Source organism: Panthera leo, chromosome C1, assembly GCF_018350215.1.
Source record: "Panthera leo isolate Ple1 chromosome C1, P.leo_Ple1_pat1.1, whole genome shotgun sequence".
In the NCBI taxonomy this organism is placed as follows: Eukaryota; Metazoa; Chordata; class Mammalia; order Carnivora; family Felidae; genus Panthera; species Panthera leo.
Window position 1 is genome coordinate 7,369,381 of NC_056686.1, and position 18,593 is coordinate 7,387,973.

Here is an 18,593-nt window from a genome sequence, read left to right on the forward strand (position 1 = left end):
AAGAGAAGTGTCTGCTCATTGTAAGCCTGCGGTTTTGTTGAGGAGACGACATATGTATGTGCAAAGCAGTGGGGGGGCGCCTGGCTGGCTTAGTCAGTAGAGCATTCGACTCTTGATCTCAGAATCATGAGTTCAAGCCCCATGTAGAGTGTAGAGATTACTTAAATTAATAAATAAACTTAAAAAATAATAAATAAATAGAGCAGTTTGATGAGTAAGTGCCAAAATGAGGGCAAGTGAGAAAGACCCCGGGCTGAGAATTAACAATAGAAAGGATCCAGGAGGATCTTAACAGATGTGGGAAAAATTAGAAGGTTCTCATTTGTCTTGTTTTCCATACACAGAAACATCTTGAAAAGAGAGTCAGGAACATGTCTAACATGCAGATGGCTAGAAACCCATGGCCAAGGTCTCCTGATGAGAAGAAAAAACTGGATAAACCGTATAAGCTTTAGAGTCCAAGGCAGGGTTCTGGATCCTGTGTTGCCATGGACCCCTTTGGCAGTGGGGTAGCCTCAGAATTAATGTTTTTAAATGTAGAAAATAAAGTACGGTTGACCCCTGAACAGAGTAAGGGTTAGAAGTGCAGTTGGATAGGGGCATCTGGGTGGCTCAGTTGGTTAGGCATCCGACTTCGGCTCAGGTCATGATCTCACGGTTCGTGGGTTTGAGCCCCTTGTCGGGCTCTGTGCCGACAGCTCAGAGCCTGGAGCCTGCTTCAGATTCTGTGTCTCCCTCTCTCTCTGCCCCTCCCTCCCTCTTTCTCTCTGTCTCTCAAAAATAAACATTAAAAAAAATTGTTTTAAAGTGCAGTTGAATATTTGCATATAACTTTTGACTCCCCACAATTTAACTGCTAACAGCCTCTTGTTGACCAGAGCCTTCCTGATAACGTAAATAGTTGATTAACATGTATTTTGTATGCTTTATGTATTATATACTATATTCTTAAAGTAAGCTAGAGAAAAAAACGTTATTAAGAAAATTATAAGGGTGGGAGGGTGCGCCTGAGTGGCTCAGTTAGTCAAGCGTCCGACTCTTGGTCTCAGCTCCGGTCTGATCTCAGTGTCACGAGTTTAAGCCTTGCTTTGGGCTTCACACTGGGCATGAAGCCTACTTTAAAAAAAAAAAAAAAAAAAAAAAAAAAAAAAAAAGCCATGGGGGAAGAAAATCATAAGAGAAAATATATTTACAATACTATCCTGTATTTACTGAAAAAACAACTGTGTGTAAGTGGACCCATGCAGTTCAAACCCGTGTTGTTCAAGGGTCAGCTGTACATAGGGTTACAAAGGGAACTAGTGATACTGAGATTGCTCAAATACTAAATAAGTTCATAGTGTAAGCTTTTCTTCATATTAATGCATTAAATGCATTAAAGAAGCAGCAGGTCTAATTTCTATCACTCAGAGCAGTGATGAATGTTGAGATATTCTACCTTAGTATGACATGAAAACATCTGATTTCTACAGGGATAGAGTCACAGCTTCTGCTGATTTTCCTGTGGATTGTCTCCTCCCTTCATAATTGAAGGAAATGCCAAATTTTAGTCAGAGGCTCATGAAAATAAAGTTGTAATTTTTTTTTTCTCATTCAAGCTCATGGACCTCCTGAATTTTATACATAGACCCCTTGAGTATCTGTGGACCACATTAAGAACCCCTAGAAGGGAGATTGTACTCTCTTCTGTCTAGGGCAGTGGTTTTTGCAGCTTTTCTTTTTTATTACTGTTTTTTTTTATTTTAACAAACTCTTGTGTAGTCCTTACTCTATACCAGGTACTTTTCTGAATGCTCTAAAAATATTATTTAACATAACAAATATATAACATGGTTTTAACAATCATGTAAGGGAAGAATTGCTAATCACACTTCATAGAAGAGGAAACAAAGACTCAATATGCCTAAGCTTCACAGCCAGAAAGTGTTAAAGCTGAGATTTGAATCCAGTCTAGCTCCAGAGGCTGTGCTCTTAGCCTCTCTGCAGTACGTCCCCTAGTGTTCACTGGAAAACAGAGTTGTAGGATTTTGAACAGGAAAGTGGTGGGGCGCCTCCGTGGCTCAGTCGGTTAAGCATTCGATTTCAGCTCAGGTCAGGATCTTCTGTAAGTTCGAGCCCCGTGTCGGGCATCTATGTTGATGGCTCAGAGCCTGGCACCCGCTTTGGATTCTGTGTCTCCCTCTCTCTCTGTTCCTCCCCCACTCACGCTCTGTCTCTCTCAAAAATAAATAAACATTAAAAAAAATGTTTTTAAGCGGTATAATGAAGGCAGTGGCTTCAGAAGTCTCTGTAAGGTGAGTGTAGGGTGGATTGGAGAGGGGGATGAGGTGAGCAGCCAGGAGATCAGTGAAATGGCCATCGCAGTGTTCCAGACGGGAAGGGGGTGACCTTTGTGAGCAGGAGGTGGTATGAGAACTAGAAGTTGAGATGAGCATGAGAAACTCCAAACAAAGAGTCTGTAAGGTTTCACAATTGACCAAATGTGGGCAGGAAAGGGAAGACAACAGGGGGAAGAGTGGAGGACCATTTGGTGGTTGGCTAAGTGACCCTTCCGGCACCCGAAGGTACACAGGTTTAAAAGTCTCTCTTTGGCTTAATGAGTTTCTGTTGTGTCGTTAAGTGTACCCCTGTCCTAGTTTCTTTATTCTTCCTCGTAGGCCGGATCAGGAACAAGGCTGAAGTGGATGAGGCTGCGGTCGATGCTATCCTCTCCCTAAATATTATCTCTGCCAAGTACCTGAAGTCCTCCCACAACTCCAGCAGGTACGGCCCCTGCGCAGCGTGATGAGTCAGCCCGTGCAGGTTGACGCCACACCGTTAGATTCCCCATTCACCGGTGACTCCTGTCCAGGGGCAGAAACGAATTCCTCTTTCACTTCAGACATCCCTTTTCTCCCTGCCACTCTGCTCTCCAAAAGTAAATAATTGTGGAGCTACATGTATGTGGATCCGTTACCAATACTGAGTGAAAATACTCTCTCCGGGATAGAGTTTGAGTAGATGAAATACAGTCTTAGAGACGAGAACAGAAAAAGAAAATTCAGCATTCTTCCCAAGGGTTTAAAAGTACAAATTAATTATTGCTGAGACTAGGTGCTCTCCTATGAAGTGGTTGCTGTGGGAAAGGTCTGTCTGTCCTAAGTGTCATGGAAACGTGCCCTCCTGGGCCCAGCAAACCCTCCTGTGTTTATCCTTTGCTGCTGCCAGCATAGGCTCCAGGATTCTTAGTATTTGCTTTTCATTTTCGTTCACTTATAAAGGAGATAAATTCATACGTATGAACTCTTCTGACCAAGGTTATCTGCTGTAAATAATGAATTTTATTTTATTTTTAATTTTAAACTGGCTTCCCTTAAAATTCCATTTTATAATCAAGTGATGACAGACAATGCATAAAGTACATAGCCAGTCTTCTTTCCCATGTCAGACTGGAGATAAATCTTCTGGGCCCCTTACGTCCCCAGGAAAGGAGTTCTGTCACTGTGCACAGAGACTCCATTCCTGTATGTAGCAATGGCTGGGAAACGGGTGGCTGTGTGTGCAGATGTGGGCTCAGAACACTGCCTTTGCATTACAGGAGGACTTCTGGATACTTCTGTGTATTCCTGAAAAACGTGCTCACATCTATGTTGGGAAGAGGGAGAGGAAAAATGAGACAAAAGGCAGAAATGGGATTAAAAGTTTGGGCCAGAGTTAATTTTTTTCCACCGTTTCCTTGTGTTACAGTTTTGCATAGGAAAGAGGAAAAAAAGCAAATATCTGTTCGCTTTTTGCCTGTAGGAGGAGCTGCAGGCGCTGTGAGGGAGAGGGACTGAGTATGAGGGTGTACCTGTAGGGGGGGCCGGGGCGGACAGAGGGACAGAAGCGTGCTCTGGTCCTCCCTGGTCCGTTCCTGGGCAGAATCGTGAGCGGTACCATTTCTCTGAAGTCCTCACTAACCCTGCATGGTATCCTCGCCTGCCGAGGCAGCCGGCATGCACCATGTTTTCTTTGCAGCTATGAGAAATAGATCCTAAATATTCCTAGGTTACTTAGCAAAACTCACAGGGAAGGATGATGTTTGGTTGAAACGCTGGTTGAGCTAAATGGCCTGTGTTAGAGTGACCTTCGGAAGTCCCGGGATTCATACCTGGCCGCAGGTCAGATGCAGCAGGAAATGAATTTGGCTTTTGTCAAAAGCAGCTTATCTTCCACAATAGAGGTGTAGAGTTAATTAATCAAAAAAGTCGGCCAACGTCAAGTAAAATAGAAAGATATGCACTTTGAACGTTTTAATTTAAGCTCCATAAATGTACATTATCTTGTCAAGCTCTTGCTGTAGGGCCAAGGCCTTGTCTTTAATTGTAGCCTTATTTATTGGACTTGGGATGCTCTTTCTTGCAGAAGCACACCCATAATTCATCATCTGTGATTTTTAATCTTGTGGAGCAAGAAGTAGAAACCTCTGAAGAAAATCTAATGGCAAAATCCTGTCAGCTTTCTGTCATCTGTCATTACAATTTTAATATTTCCCTTTTTTATATTGATCACACCCAAACTTAGTTTGACAGCTGTTTTTTGACAGCTGAGTTGTTTGACAACTCAGCATTATCAAATCTTTTAAAAATGTTCAACTTAGTTTTGTTTCACACTGAGCAAAAATTATTTTTGCCCTCACGTTACATTGTTTTGCCTAATGCTGGATTAATTTAGATAATCATGGTAAGTACAACGGCATAAACAGGGTCAAGACCAGGTACTATTGACACTTGATAAGCACACCACTCAGTTCTAGGGAGCAGACTGTCTGGGTGGGTGAGATACCCATCTAGTTTAGGATGTTCAGCGCGTAATGGACATCCATCTTTCCATTTTAGGAATACGGAGAGCCTAAGCTAATTTGGCAAGTTGCTAAATGGAATTTGGTTAAGAGCTTTTGTTCGTTTCGCCTAAGGTTCAATGTTTAAAGGTGAACTTGAACTCCAGTGTGAGTGTGTTGTGCACGTGTGTCTAGGAGAGAGCACCTCTGGGTATTGATGGTGGCGTGTGACCAACAGGGGCCACTGCAGCTTTTCTTTCCAGTCCCGCATCTGTGTTACCGAATCGCTTTGGTTTTCCCTTAATTCTGCAGCAACTTCCTACCCCTTCCAGTACTGAGTCATCTGCAGAGAGGGGGTGTTAATAGAGGTGGTCTCCACAGTCCCTTCTGTGCCCAGCATTTTCCTTAATTAAATGTTTCGGGAGAGAGGGACCCATGTCACTGTAAGCTGTCTATCAAATTGTGCCCCATGGAGTTCTGTGTCAATTGTCCACTTGAATTTACTTTGCTTAACAGCAAATGTGTCTTATGTATTTTTTTTTCGCTTTTGCTTTCCTCTCCTCTTTCGTTTTTGTGCCACTGCTGCACTAACAAAAGCCTTTTCTGTGTTTTTGCAGGCTCTTTCTTGATAAGGACATTCCTAGGTATTTTCTGTTTGCTTTTTTGCACATAAAGATTCTAGTCTATCAGAATGCTTTATGTCTTACGTTGCTTGGACTACTATTTTAATTTAGTAGTTTTTCCCCATGCAGACCTAGGATAGAGCAACACCTTCTCCAGCACCCTTTGTTCCCCGGGTTTTCCTGATGTGTATAGTTTCACACACAGCTTCTTAAATGATTGACAGAGTTCGTATTCTTTCATTCCATTTACTAGACCTGTCCATTTAATTCTTGTGCGCCTTCGGGTTTTCCTGTGCTGCATTACCAATTAGAGCGTTACTCCCCTCCTTTCGTGGAATCTCAGGCTGGGTTTTCTATTCTTTGTCTGTCCTGTCTCTGTCAGCAGCTTGAAAGGTTTGTTGCTCTGTAGCTTTGCATAATTACTCACTGTTTTCTTTGTTTTGTCCTATGCCGTAGAAGAGACCAGTTTAGCTATTTGGGCAGCTGAGTCTGTGAAAAATAGGCTGTTTATTTTTAAACATTTCTCTTTCTCTGTCAGGACTGCTTGTCTTATCTATTTTCTTCTTTTGCAGTAGAAAAAAAGTCCTGGTTCAATAGTGAAGGAAGTCTTTGCCCATCTCTCTTCATCTGATTTAGGGAAGAAAAATGAAGGAAGTTATACATGACAACATAGCCTAAAATGTCTGTTTGGTTTTTTTTTTTTTTAATTTTTTTTTTTTTGACGTTTATTTATTTTTGAGACAGAGAGAGACAGAGCATGAACAGGGGAGGAGCAGAGAGAGAGGGAGACACAGAATTTGAAACAGACTCCAGGCTCTGAGCTGTCAGCACAGAGCCCGACGCGGGGCTTGAACTCACGGGCCGTGAGATCATGACCTGAGCCGAAGTCGGACGCTTAACCGACCAAGCCACCCAGGCGCCCCTGTTTGGTTTTTAAAGACACACACACACACACACACACACACTGCCATTGTTCAGAACATCTCGAGAAATCCATTTGGGATTATTTCTTAACCACCATAGGAGCCATACAGGGAAACATGTCTCAGGACTCAGCCCTGTTTCTAATTCTAAATTCTCTTGCTAGCTTGATTCAGTTGACATTTCTCACCAGTCTTGTTTCTTAACAACCATCTCTGAAGGATTGCCATCTTCAGTGGGTATTCCATTTTTTTTTTTTTTTAATCTTTGGGGATTTATTTATTTATTTATTTATTTATTTTTTTATTTTTTAATATATGAAATTTACTGTCAAATTGGTTTCCATACAACACCCAGTGCTCATCCCAAAAGGTGCCCTCCTCAATACCCATCACCCACCCTGCCCTCCCTCCCACCCTGCCCTCCCTCCCACCCCCCATCAACCCTCAGTTTGTTCTCAGTTTTTAACAGTCTCTAATGCTTTGGCTCTCTCTTCAGTGGGTATTCCAAAAGAATGTGCTGCAGCACCCCCAAGTGCCAAACGAAACAAAAATCCCCTCCCCCGCAAATGCAGGAAGATTTTAGTGGAGTCAGAAATTCCTTTTTGTTAGCCAAGGTTCTACCACTGAAATTTCCTCCTTAGGTTAAGTGAAAACGCAACCTGAAAACAGAAATGAAGAGGCTTTTCTTTGACAAATTCAAAACATTTGCCTGTGTTGAAAGAGAGTCGTGAACCCTAAATATTGGCACTGGGAGGTGCTAAGTCACGGTGTGAAAATTTAACGGGTCAGAGATTATAGGCAGGAGGGACAGGGACTTCTGTCCGGCTTCTCCAGAGTAATAGATGCCCTCGCTCTAAGAAGGGGGTTCATTCCACTTCAGCACGGGTGTGTCCAGACCTCGTGGTGTGACAGGTAGGCCCCGTTCCAGGTACCTCAACACACACAGGGACACAATAAAAGCGGAGTCTCAGGTGACAGAGCTCTCAGGGAGCTTCTGCCCAAGTAGTGCTCATCACCACCCGGGATTAGAATGTGTTTTAAACCAAAATGAACTATTTGATTGAAACAGGGCGCTGTGGATGCATGACGTGTTCTCTGCTGAGCCCAGGAGCCCAGGAAGACTTCCACCATCCTTTGTGGTTGCTTCTTGAGACCCTTGGTTGCTTTATCTGTCTCTGTCTTGTTAAATGTTTCTTTGTTCCTTTGGTGTCTTTGTATTTTCTTGACCCATCCACACTGCATCAAAAGCTAGGCGTTTGAGAGAGTGGCAGGTACTTGCGGAAGACTTCGATGTGGAAGCAGCTACGAAATGAACTGGTCAGGCTTCTAGAAGAGCTCCCTAGTCTGACACGTGGAGGATGAGGTGTGGCTAGGGAGTTCTTTTAGAAGTGAATTGTTTTCTCTCGACAGTTTCAGGAGAAGGAAGCACGGGCATGTGTTTAGAGAGAAAATACACCAGTTATTTGTCATAGGAAACCTAGAAAAGACAGCAATAGCAAGGTCACCATTTGGGAAGGAGTTCGGAGGAGTGTATTGGGCAGGAAGCACAGCGTGCGCCACCGCTTGCCAGCTGAATCGGGTGAGAGCCAGTAGCGATGGAACAGGCACTGTCGGAGGTAGGCACCTGTTACGGAGCCCGCGGGGGCCCTGCGGGGGGACTGCAGGCAGTCGGGGGCTGGCCTGTAACTCAGCACAGTGCTTCAGATGAGACTGCAGAATGGGCAGAACCCATGTCAGGCCAGGTCAGCCCTGTGGGGTTTTACAAAGAAGATACGAGAACAACTTTAAAAAGTTTATAGGTACTCATTAGATCAAGCTTCTAGTTGTTATTTAAATGCAAGGTTGGTTTTCTTGTGGATTTTTTTTTTGAAAAGTAACAAATAGTAGTTAGCCAGCTCTACTTTAAAATTATTCTTTTTCTGAAACATCAGCTAAGGATAACCACTTGTTTTTTTATTTAAAATAAGACTCCCAGTACTTAAATTATCCTGCCTGTTTCCTCCATCAATCTTCTCAGGTATGTTTGTGACATTTCTGAGGCTCCAGAACCAGACTGTGAGGTGAAGACAGGCTTACAATCTACTGAGGATTTGTTTCCTGCTCTTTGTTGACTGATGGAGGAGCTCCTTTTGGCTTTCTTCCTTTAGTTTCTGTCTGTACCCACTTATCCTTTTCATCCTAATCTCTTTGATTGCTCTATTTTTATGTTTATAGGCAGAAAAGCAGGCTTGTGGGGTGGGGGGGAAGGCATAGCTGAGTGCTCCTGGGTAGTGGGTGGGGTGAGAGACGGGGGGGGGGGCCTACCTCTTCCTCCGAGGGGGTAAAGCCTCCACTGTGTTGTTAGATTTCGATATATTGCAGGTGTTTGTGGGTGTCGGCAGTGTTACTGACAGTGACAGTACCTCGACTAAGGTGACTTCACTTCTTTGGGTAATTGCCTCTCGCCTTTCTGACCTTAGGACCTTCTACCGTTTCGAGGCCGTGTGGGACAGCTCCCTCCATAACTCTCTCCTTCTGAACCGAGTGACACCCTATGGGGAAAAGATCTACATGACCTTGTCAGCATACCTAGAGGTGAGGAGACTCTGAACTTGAATGGCCAGCCCTGAACAGTGGGCAGATGACCGTGGGAGATGAAGAGGAATGATTTGACAGATTTTTGTCAACCGTTTGCTGCCGTTCTGGTTGTAGGAAATTCTGTTCCTAGTCTCTGTTTAATCGAAAAGTTACATGACGGGGTGTTCGGCTGGCTCAGAAGAGGTTGGGACTCCCCATCTTGGGGTCGGTCGTGAGTTCGAGCCCCATTTTGGGTGTTAGAGATGACTCAAAAAAATAGTAATAAACTTTAAAATAAAAAAGCCCTATGATTTCTACTATAGCTTCAGTTTTAGTGGCCTAATCACCATTCTTCAAAGAAGGTATGAGTTTAAGAAAACTTTGCCTCGTGTTTTTGCAGCTGTGGGCAGAGCCCGGTCGTGGTTAACAGCACAGACCCTGGAACCAGCCCAACTGAGCGCAGGTCCCTGTGCTGCCGCTTACTGCCAGCATGTCCTTACACAGGGGCTTCGTCTCTCTCTGCCTCAGTTCCCTCATTTCTTAAACAAGGGTAAACATAATGGCATTTACCTCAGAAAGGTGTTGAGAGATCACATATAAGCATTTAGGACAGTGATTGGCACATAAGAAACAATAAATAGGAACCGTTATTACAGAAAAAACTTTTAAAAATAGTTCCGAAAAGTAAAGCAGCTGCGAGGACCACCGCCTACTCTTGCACGTATCGTCTGCCGAGTTGCTGTTGAAGCGACTGGCAGAGCTGAAATCTCCCCGCCCCCCATCTGGGGCCAGCTCTCCAACCGTGGCGGCGCACAGACTCCTGCCACAGTGCTCCGTCTGGGTTTCATCGGGGCCCACCCCTCTCTGCTTTCAGCTGGATCATTGCATCCAGCCGGCGGTCATCACCAAAGATGTGTGCATGGTCTTCTACTCCCGGGACGCCAAGATCTCGCCGCCACGCTCTCTGCGCAGCCTCTTTGGCAGCGGCTACTCGAAGTCACCGGACTCGTAAGTTTCTGAGACAAGTTGAGTTTCCATTTGGTCTGCCCACTGCAGGGTCAGCAGAGCCCGCAGTGTGCCTGGCTTGCTGCTGCGGGCTTAGCTTACAACCGGATGCCTGAAGGGCAGTAACTTTTAAATGTTGGCATTTAATGGAATACCGATGGATAGACGAGCGTATGAAGGAAGGAAGACTATTACATTGTGAACACTCAGCAGTTTTTCAGGGACTAAATGTTCTTTCAGATGTCATTATTTCTAACTGATCACCATTGGGACGTTCTTCTTCTAAAGACTTATTCATATTTAAGATCTGTAGAAATCCGCCAAGACTAATACAGGGAATGCTTGTGTGTCACCACTCAGCTTAAAAAATACGTGTTACCGGGGCGCCTGGGTGGTTCAGTCGGTTAAGCGTCTGACTCTTGATTTCGGCTCAGGTCGTGATTTCGCGGTTTTGAGAGATCAAGCCCTGCGTCAGGCTCTGCTGACAGCGTGTGGAGCCTGCGTGGGATTCTTCTCTCTGCTCCTCCTCCACGCATGTGTGCACACACGTTCTCTCTCAAAATAAATATGCGTTACTAACACAGTGGAGGGTTCAGTAACCTTCCTCATGACATGCCCCCAAAGTCGATGTTTATCTTTTCATTCTGGTCAGACCTTCCTCTGCCCCTGTCTTGTCTCTCGTGGTAAGGAAACAGATTTTTGGGGCGCCTGGGTGGCTCGGTCGGTTAAGCGTCCGACTTCGGCTCAGGTCACGATCTCGCAGTTCGTGAGTTCGAGCCCCGCATCGGGCTCTGCGCTGACAGTTCAGAGCCTGGAACCTGTTTTGGATTCTGTCTCCCTCTCTCTCTGCTCCTCCCCTGCTCACGCTCTGTCTCTGTCTCAAAAATAAATAAACATTAAAAAAAATTAAAAAAAAAAAGAAAACACAGATTTTTAACTTTTACCTTTGTATTATAAACTTTTGGGTTCATCATTCAATTTTACTCATCCTTTGAAGTAATTCAAAAGATTGGCATGAAAACAAACTCCTCCTAGGAAAAAGTATACTTCTTAAGTTCAGAATAAAAAAAGAAGTGAGAAATGTCTGTAATTATATTTAAGGGTGGGCTGCAGTCCCTCCAGAGGAGACAGTGTTTTAAGTAGAGAGAATTGAGATTTTCCTGTTTTTGTGCCATGAGAAGTTAAACAAGTGTTTGTTTTAATTCAAATAGCAATCGTGTCACTGGAATTTATGAACTCAGTTTATGCAAAATGGCAGACACGGGTAGCCCAGGTAAGCCCTTGTGGGTCAGGGAGGTGATGGTTATCTTTGCCTGTGTTTGGGGTATTTTATGTCAAAAATCTAACCTACACGAATAGGAAAATTTTGTAGAAACCAAGTATATTTTATAAGAAACCAAGTATATTTTATATATAAAAATATATATTTTATATATTTATATAACAAGCATATTTTATAAGTTTTTTGGTGGTGGTGAGAGTTACCTTTTTCTAAGTAACAACACTGTTTGGTTTATGACCTGCAGAACAGTTACAAAAACTGTACTGAACAAAACGTTAGGAGGTTGTTGCATATTATAAAAACTTTGAGTGTGTGAGAATGAATTTAGCTTTCCAGACCTCATAACCGTTTCCCTCTCCACGTTAGCCCCAAAGGTAACTTGGCAGTGTGACTTTACAGGTGTTGTCAAGCTAGAATTTGAACTTCCTGTGCCCTAGGAAGACAAATTATTAAGTTGAACTTGTTCGGTGCCCTTTCGGATGTCTCTCTGGGCTGCCATTACTTCTCTCTCTGGCTTGGTGGCCTTAAGCAGCCCTTTGCATTTCTAGATTTATAAACCAGAACGTGGACAAAAATCAGTGTTTTTAAAAACATTTGAGGGCGCCTGATGGCTCAGTCGGTCAAGCATCTGACTCTTGATTTCGGCTCAGGTCATGATCTCTCAGTCTCGTGAGTTCGAGCCCCACATCGGGCTCTGCGTTGGCAGCACGGAGCCTGCTTGGGATTCTCTTTCTCTCTCCCTCCCTGTTTGTCTGCCCCTCCCGCACTCACACTGTCTCTGTCTCAAAATAAATAAGTAAACTTAAAACTGAACAAATAAACAACATTTGATTAAGGTGAGCTTGAATCATTTTAGGGAACATACACAGGAAAAGGTCGGGGCCCACAGTTAAGATGTAGATTAAAAAAAGACTGAGTATGAATCCAAGTCCCAGTAGTAGCTGTTGACGGTGTCCAGATATTTCCTTGAGAAATTTTATTAATTGACAGAAGTTCGTGCCTTCGATATGTAAAAACAGTCTATTTTTAGAAATTAATGGGAAATGACGGGGCTGAAGCCATCTGCCGTCTGCCGTCCTAACTGAGCTCGTGAATGTGGGGTGTGTGTGGGGAGTACGGGGATGGTCCTTTCCTACTTTCTTCGTATGGATGTATTTGGAACCATAGGGTACAATTTGATCTTTCTATATTTTCATGTAACATAACAACTTGGGCATTTTCTCAGGTTGTGTTACGGTCGCCCTAATTATCGAAGAATATAAAACTCAGTTTTAAAAGAGGTTCAGAGAATTGCTTTGGGGAAAAGGGGTGAATTATTATTAATAAAATCCCAGGTATCTTGACTAAGGGTCTTCGTTTGCCACGTATCTGAGTTATCAGTGTGTTTTGAGCTAAAAGTGGAATCCGATTTTTCTCTGAATAAAAGACTTTGTCCTCTTGCCCCAGGCATGCAGAGAAGGAGAAGAAAAATCTTGGATACGTCAGTGGCCTATGTGCGGGGAGAAGAGAACTTAGCGGGCTGGCGGCCCCGCGGGGACAGCCTCATCCTTGAGCACCAGTGGGAGTTGGAGAGGATGGAGCTCCTTCACGAGGTATCCGAGGGCGGGAGCTGCTCAGATGAACTCTTGGGCACAACTCCCAAAGTGTGGCTCACATGCTCACCTTCTCTACGTGATCCTGGCTTTTCAGCCTTCGATCGTGGTAGAGGCCCAATATTTCGCTTACGAAGGTCTTAGCGAGCTTTGCGTTCGCTGAGGCCATTGTGTTGACCTTCTTAGGTGGAGAAAACTCGCCACTTCCTGCTGCTGCGCGAGAGACTTGGTGACAGCATCCCCAAATCCCTGAGTGACTCACTGTCCCCCAGCCTCAGCAGTGGGACCCTCAGCACCTCCACCAGCATCTCCTCTCAGATCTCTACCACCACCTTTGAAAGTGCCATCACCCCCAGCGAGAGCAGCGGCTACGACTCCACGGACATCGAAAGCCTGGTGGATCGAGAGAAGGAGCTGGCTACCAAGGTGTGACCCCCTTTCTCTTTGCTGAGCATTTTCCCCCGTGAGACCCCGTGAGCCAGCTGGAGTTTTCATTTTCCAGCACCCTTGAGGGCCTCTGTTTCGAGGCCGGTGCTAGCTGGGAAGGTAGAATAAGACTCAGTTTCTACCCGTACTGAGCTCCCAGGGAACCGGGTGACAAGTGTGTGATGGAGGTGTGTGTCTGGAACCTGGGGGAGCCAGAGGAGGGGGCCTCCGCGGGCTGGCGCCGGTGAGCTGACCTTGAAAGTCTGCGCCAGAGGGAGCCTCGTGTGCTGTACCGTCAGCGCTGGGGAATCACGCGGGCGATGTGGGCAGAGGCAGGAGATGGAGTCGGAGACATGGGACAGGACCAGACCTGGCAGGGTCTGTGGACTGGAATAGAGTTCAGAGGGTCCTGGGGTGATGCGGAAATATTTTAAGCAGGTATTCCTGTTTTAGGAAGACTCCCGTGGCAGCAATAGAGAAGGTGGGTTTGTGGCGACGAGAGACTAGAGGCACAAAGAGCTCGTTAGCACGGTGTTCCAGATAGAGACGGTGCGGGTCTCAGCTGAGGCCAGAGGCCGCAGGGTGAGGAGGAAGAGCAGTCACGGAAGAGACACCGGGGAGGTGGAATCAGCCCCCCTTGTTGCCTGGGTGGGGTGGGAGAGGGCGGAGGGGTCGTCGAGGATGACTCCCAGGCATATGGAGCCTGGGCAACTGGCCAACAGTGGAATAGAGAGATGGTGGGGGCCGGGGCGGGGGGCTGTCTTGTTGTTTCAATAACCGAATGGCCTTCTGGTTGGTTTAAGAAAATACTTCCATCCAGAGGTCTCCACGCCTTCTAGTACGGGGACAAGTCGGAAGGGGAGCTGTTGCTCTAAACTGTGGTGGTGGCAGCCATTCATTTTTGTGGTCCTGAGAATGGCTTTTTTAATCCACTGAATTTATCTTCTTTGTTAGACGTATGCCAGGCTTCCCTTGCTGTATTCGTATTTAATTTCTGGAGCCGTTTGGTCAGCACCTGAGCCCCACTGTGTGTCTTAGGCCTGTTATTTTCTCTTCCTGCCTCGCATCCAGGGCTTCATTTAACCACTGAAACTTACACGTGGCTTTTTGTCCCCAGTGCCTGCAACTTCTCACGCACACTTTCAACCGGGAATTCAGCCAGCTGCATGGCAGCATCAGTGACTGTAAGGTGAGCTCAGATCTCCTCTCCGGGTCTCCCTGCTTTTAGGTGCCTTCAGATGGGTGTAGCATCGTGTTTGAGGATGTAGGACATATCTTCATTTTTTAGAGTCAGAGCACTGACTTTTGAAGATACGAGTACTCCCCGGTGTCTCTTAGGGTGTTAATCAGATGGGAAACGTTTTGGCTTTTCCCCAAATCCCTCAGGGAAGATCCTATAGGGGCTGGTACGTCACTGCAAGGCAGGACACTAGAGGTCCTGAGGTTCTTGGCGGCATAATGTTGTTGCTTTTGACAAAGACTGAGGTGAACACTTTAAAGAGCCTCTCCAGCATCCACTCTGTTCTAATCACTTGGACCTTTTTTGCTGTTCCTTAGACATGCCAGCTTCATTCCTGCCTATAGCAGATCTTTACACCCTCGCTGTCCCTTCCCTTGGAATAGTCTTCTTCCAGATGTGCCCATGATAGGCTCCCTTATCTTTTTCATCTTTCTGCTCAGATATCGACTCCTTAACCACCCTGTGTAAAGCCAACAGGTCCCGAAACTTTCTGACCTCTTTCCTTGGTTTATTTTTTGCTGTAGCACTTACCGCTATCTGACGTTTTCTTTATTGAAGTATAATTGACATACAGTGTTATATTAGCTTCAGGTGTACAACTTAGTGATTGAATAATTCTGTACATCACTCAGTGCTCACCGTGATTATAATAAGTATAGTCCCCATCTGTCACTATAGGATATCATTACGGCATCATTGACTGTATTCTCTGTGTTGTACTTGTCATCTCTGTGACTTATTTATTTTACTTATTAAAAAAAATTTTTTGGGGGGCGCCTGGGTGGCTCAGTCGGTTAAGCATCCCACTTCAGCTCAGGTCATGATCTCACAGGCCGTGAGTTCGAGCCCCACGTCGGGCTCTGTGCTGACAGCTCAGAGCCTAGAGCCTGCTTCAGATTCTGTGTCTCCCTCTCTCTGCCCCTCCCCTGCTCATGCTCTGTCTCTCTCTGTCTCAAAAATAAAAACATTAAAAAAAAAAAAAAGTAAAAAAAAATTTTTTTAATCTCTATTTTTTAAGAGAGAGGCAGAGTGCAAGCGGGGGAGGGGACACAGAGAGAGGGAAACACAGAATCCAAAGCAGCCTCCAGGCTCTGAGCCATCAGCACAGAGCCCGACGCGGGGCTCGAATCCATGAGCCCTGACATCATGACCTGAGCTGAAGTTGCATGCTTAACCAACTAAGCCACCCAGGCGCCCCTGTTTATTTATTTTTTTAAAGTTTATTTATTTTTGAGAGAGAGAGAGAGAGAGTGTGTGCGCCCTGGGGAGGGGCAGAGAGAGAGGGAGACAAAAAATCCGAAGCAGGTTCCAGGCTCTGAGCTGTCAGCACAGAGCCCAATGTGGGGTCCCAACCTGTGAACCGCAGGATCATGACCTGAGCCGAAGTTGGATGCTCAACCGACTGACCACCCAGGCGCCCCTTATTTATTTTATAACTGGAAGCCTGTACCTCTTAATCCCCGTCATCTGTTTCACCCATCCCCTCACCCACCTCCCCCCGGTTTGTTCTCTGTATTTAAGAATCCGTTTGTTTTGTTTTTTGTTTTTTAGGTCCACGTATAAGTCAAATTACATGGTATTTGTCTTTCTCTGTCGTATTTCCCTTAGCATAGTACCCTCCAGGTCCATCCATCTTGTCACAAACGGCAAGACGTCATTCATTTTTGTGGAGTGCATTGTGTATATACTGCATTGCGTATACGTACAATGTCTTCTTTACCCGTTCATCTACTGACAGACACTTGAGTCGCTTCCATATCTTGGCTAGTGTAGATGATGCTACAGTGAGCAGAGGCATGCATATATCTCTTTGAATTAGTGTTTTCATTTTCCTTGGGTAAATAGTCAGTAGTAGAACCGCTGGATCGTAGGACTACCTGACGCTTCTCAGAGTGTTCGTGGATTTGTTTGTTGTCTGCCTTCTCCACTTAGAATGGAAGCGCCAGCAGGGCGGGGCCTCTGCCATATTCTTAGAATAGTGCCTGTTGTTCTAAGTGCTGGGCTCCTGGAGACAGGGTCATTTACTGAATGCAGGAGGACAGTCACAAAAGAAAAAGCCAGCCTTGCCTCTTTTGTAAATGATTCCTGTTGTGACACTCAGGCCATACCGTATTTGTAAGTCTTGAAAAAAATACGTACATATATATACATCTATATCACAGCTCCTCGCTGCAGGGGCGTTCTGTTTTCCCAGCGAATCTCACTCGCTGTCTTGTGTTTGCCTCCAGCTGTCTGATATCTCTCCTCTCGGACGGGATCCGTCCGTGTCCAGCTTCAGCAGCGCCACCCTCACTCCCTCCTCCACCTGCCCTTCTCTGGTAGAAGCTCGGAGCAACTCTCAGGAGCAGAAGTAAGTACCCTCGTTTGCTTTTGAAAAAATAAATAAGGGGTTCCTGGGTGGCTCGGTTGATTAGGTATCTGACTTGGGCTCAGGTCATGATCTCACAGCTCATGAGTTCGAGCCCCGCATGGGGCTCTGTGCTGACAGCTCAGAGCCTAGAGCCTGCTTCAGATTCTGTGTCTCCCTCTCTCTCTGGCCCTACCCCATTCACACTCTGTCTCTCTCTCTCCCACTCTCTTCTCTCTCAAAAATAAATAAACATTAAAAAAAATTTTTTTAGGGGCGCCTGGGTGGCTCAGTCAGTTGCATATCCGACTTTGGCTCAGGTCATGATCTCGCAGTTCATGGGTTCGAGGCCCGCATCAGGCTCTGTGCTGACAACTCAGAGCCTGGAGCCTGTTTCAGATTCTGTGTCTCCTCCTCTCTCTGCCCCTGCAGAGAGAATAATTAAACACTTAGAAAATAAGTATATAAACGTTTAAAAAAATTTTTTTGATAAAAAAAATGAAAGGGGTGCCTGGCTGGCTCAGTTGGTGGAGGATATAACTCTTGATCTTGGGGTCGTGAGTTTGAGCCCCACATTGGTAGTAGAGACTACTAAAAATAAATAAATATCAACCTAAAAAATAAATAAATAAAAAGCAAGTATCCAGACTTCACTGAGAGAAGCTAATTTCAGAACCAGGGGAAGTTCCAGCCTTCCTAGAGCTCAGTGGTGCTCAGCTGAGGGCAGGACCATCCCTCTCGGCAGTACTCAGAAGGATGTGGGAGCCTTTTCTGGATATCCCAGTCCTGGGGAGACGCTCCTGCTCCTTCTCACATCGTGCCCCGGCAGCTTTCTGCACAAAAACCTTTGGTTCCTCTTCTGAATCCCTCTCTGCTCATTTCGGCCTTCCATGCCCACCCTTGCCAGGCTCCCGAATCTTGTCAGACAGAGGAAGCCTCATCGCGGGGAAAGCAGTTTGAAACTACTTTGGAAAAAGTATTTTGATGACACAGTGAAACGTGTTGATAACAACAATAGAGACAAATGTAGTCTAGATTCTGTGAATCATCACTGTAATCGCTCGTTTGCAACTCACCATCAAACTCCTTTGCCCGTCTCCGTTCACCGTGCTCACCTGTCAGAGAGCCCGCCTGGTACCGTCCAGCTGCCTGTCCTGCCACACCAGCACTGCCACAGTTGACCGTGGCAGAGAAAGTAACACAGCCAGGCAATTTAATTAAATTGAGGGTGTCATCAACTATAACACATTATTTTATGTGCCACTGAGAGAGAAAAAGCACCGCTACTTAAAATGTGACCCGTCGTCAGCTGCAAGGCGCATCCCGACTCGAGAAGTGGTCAAGTGTCCAGAAATTGTAGAATTGGTGGGATACACGTCATTAGGCTAGGCTGCTCTGCGATGACAAGTCACAGCGCAGAGCACAGGAAGTCCTCCCGTAACTGTCCTGACCGGGCCAGCTCGGCGCTGCAGCTTCCGCTCTGCCGGGTCTTTCTTCCCGCTTGCGTGCTCTCTGCCAGCCCCTCAGAGCAGCGGTTCGCAGACGTTAGTGCGCGTCGGCATCACTGGGGAGGCTTGTTAAAAAGTGCAGGTGGCTGAACTCCACTCAGCATTTCTGATTCTGTACATCTGGCTCGGAGCCCCGAGACTGAATTTCTACCAAGTTCCCAGGTGAGGTTGATGCCTCCGGTCAGGGACTGCACTTTGAGGACCACTGCCCTAGTTGTGACCTTGGGACTAAAGAGAAACATGTAAGGGAATGGAGGTCCTGCCCAAGACGCCTCTGTTCAGAGGGCTTCAGA

General features: G+C 45.7%; 1 protein-coding gene across 6 annotated transcripts in view; it reads left to right on the forward strand.

Moving 5' to 3' along the window:
• Window positions 1-18,593, forward strand: part of KIF1B (kinesin family member 1B) — a 144,807-nt gene that overhangs the window by 119,870 nt on the left and 6,344 nt on the right. For 5 of the 6 annotated variants that reach the window (XM_042953772.1, XM_042953765.1, XM_042953767.1 and 2 more), the window contains 8 exons: window positions 2,658-2,763; window positions 8,804-8,918; window positions 9,775-9,908; window positions 11,117-11,178; window positions 12,634-12,779; window positions 12,966-13,205; window positions 14,323-14,394; window positions 16,674-16,795. In XM_042953772.1, coding sequence (XP_042809706.1) covers window positions 2,658-2,763; window positions 8,804-8,918; window positions 9,775-9,908; window positions 11,117-11,178; window positions 12,634-12,779; window positions 12,966-13,205; window positions 14,323-14,394; window positions 16,674-16,795 — 997 coding nt within the window. Of the gene's footprint in view, window positions 1-2,657; window positions 2,764-8,803; window positions 8,919-9,774; window positions 9,909-11,116; window positions 11,179-12,633; window positions 12,780-12,965; window positions 13,206-14,322; window positions 14,395-16,673; window positions 16,796-17,699; window positions 18,463-18,593 lie in introns of all 6 variants that reach the window. The other variant, XR_006206688.1, reaches the window with a different exon arrangement.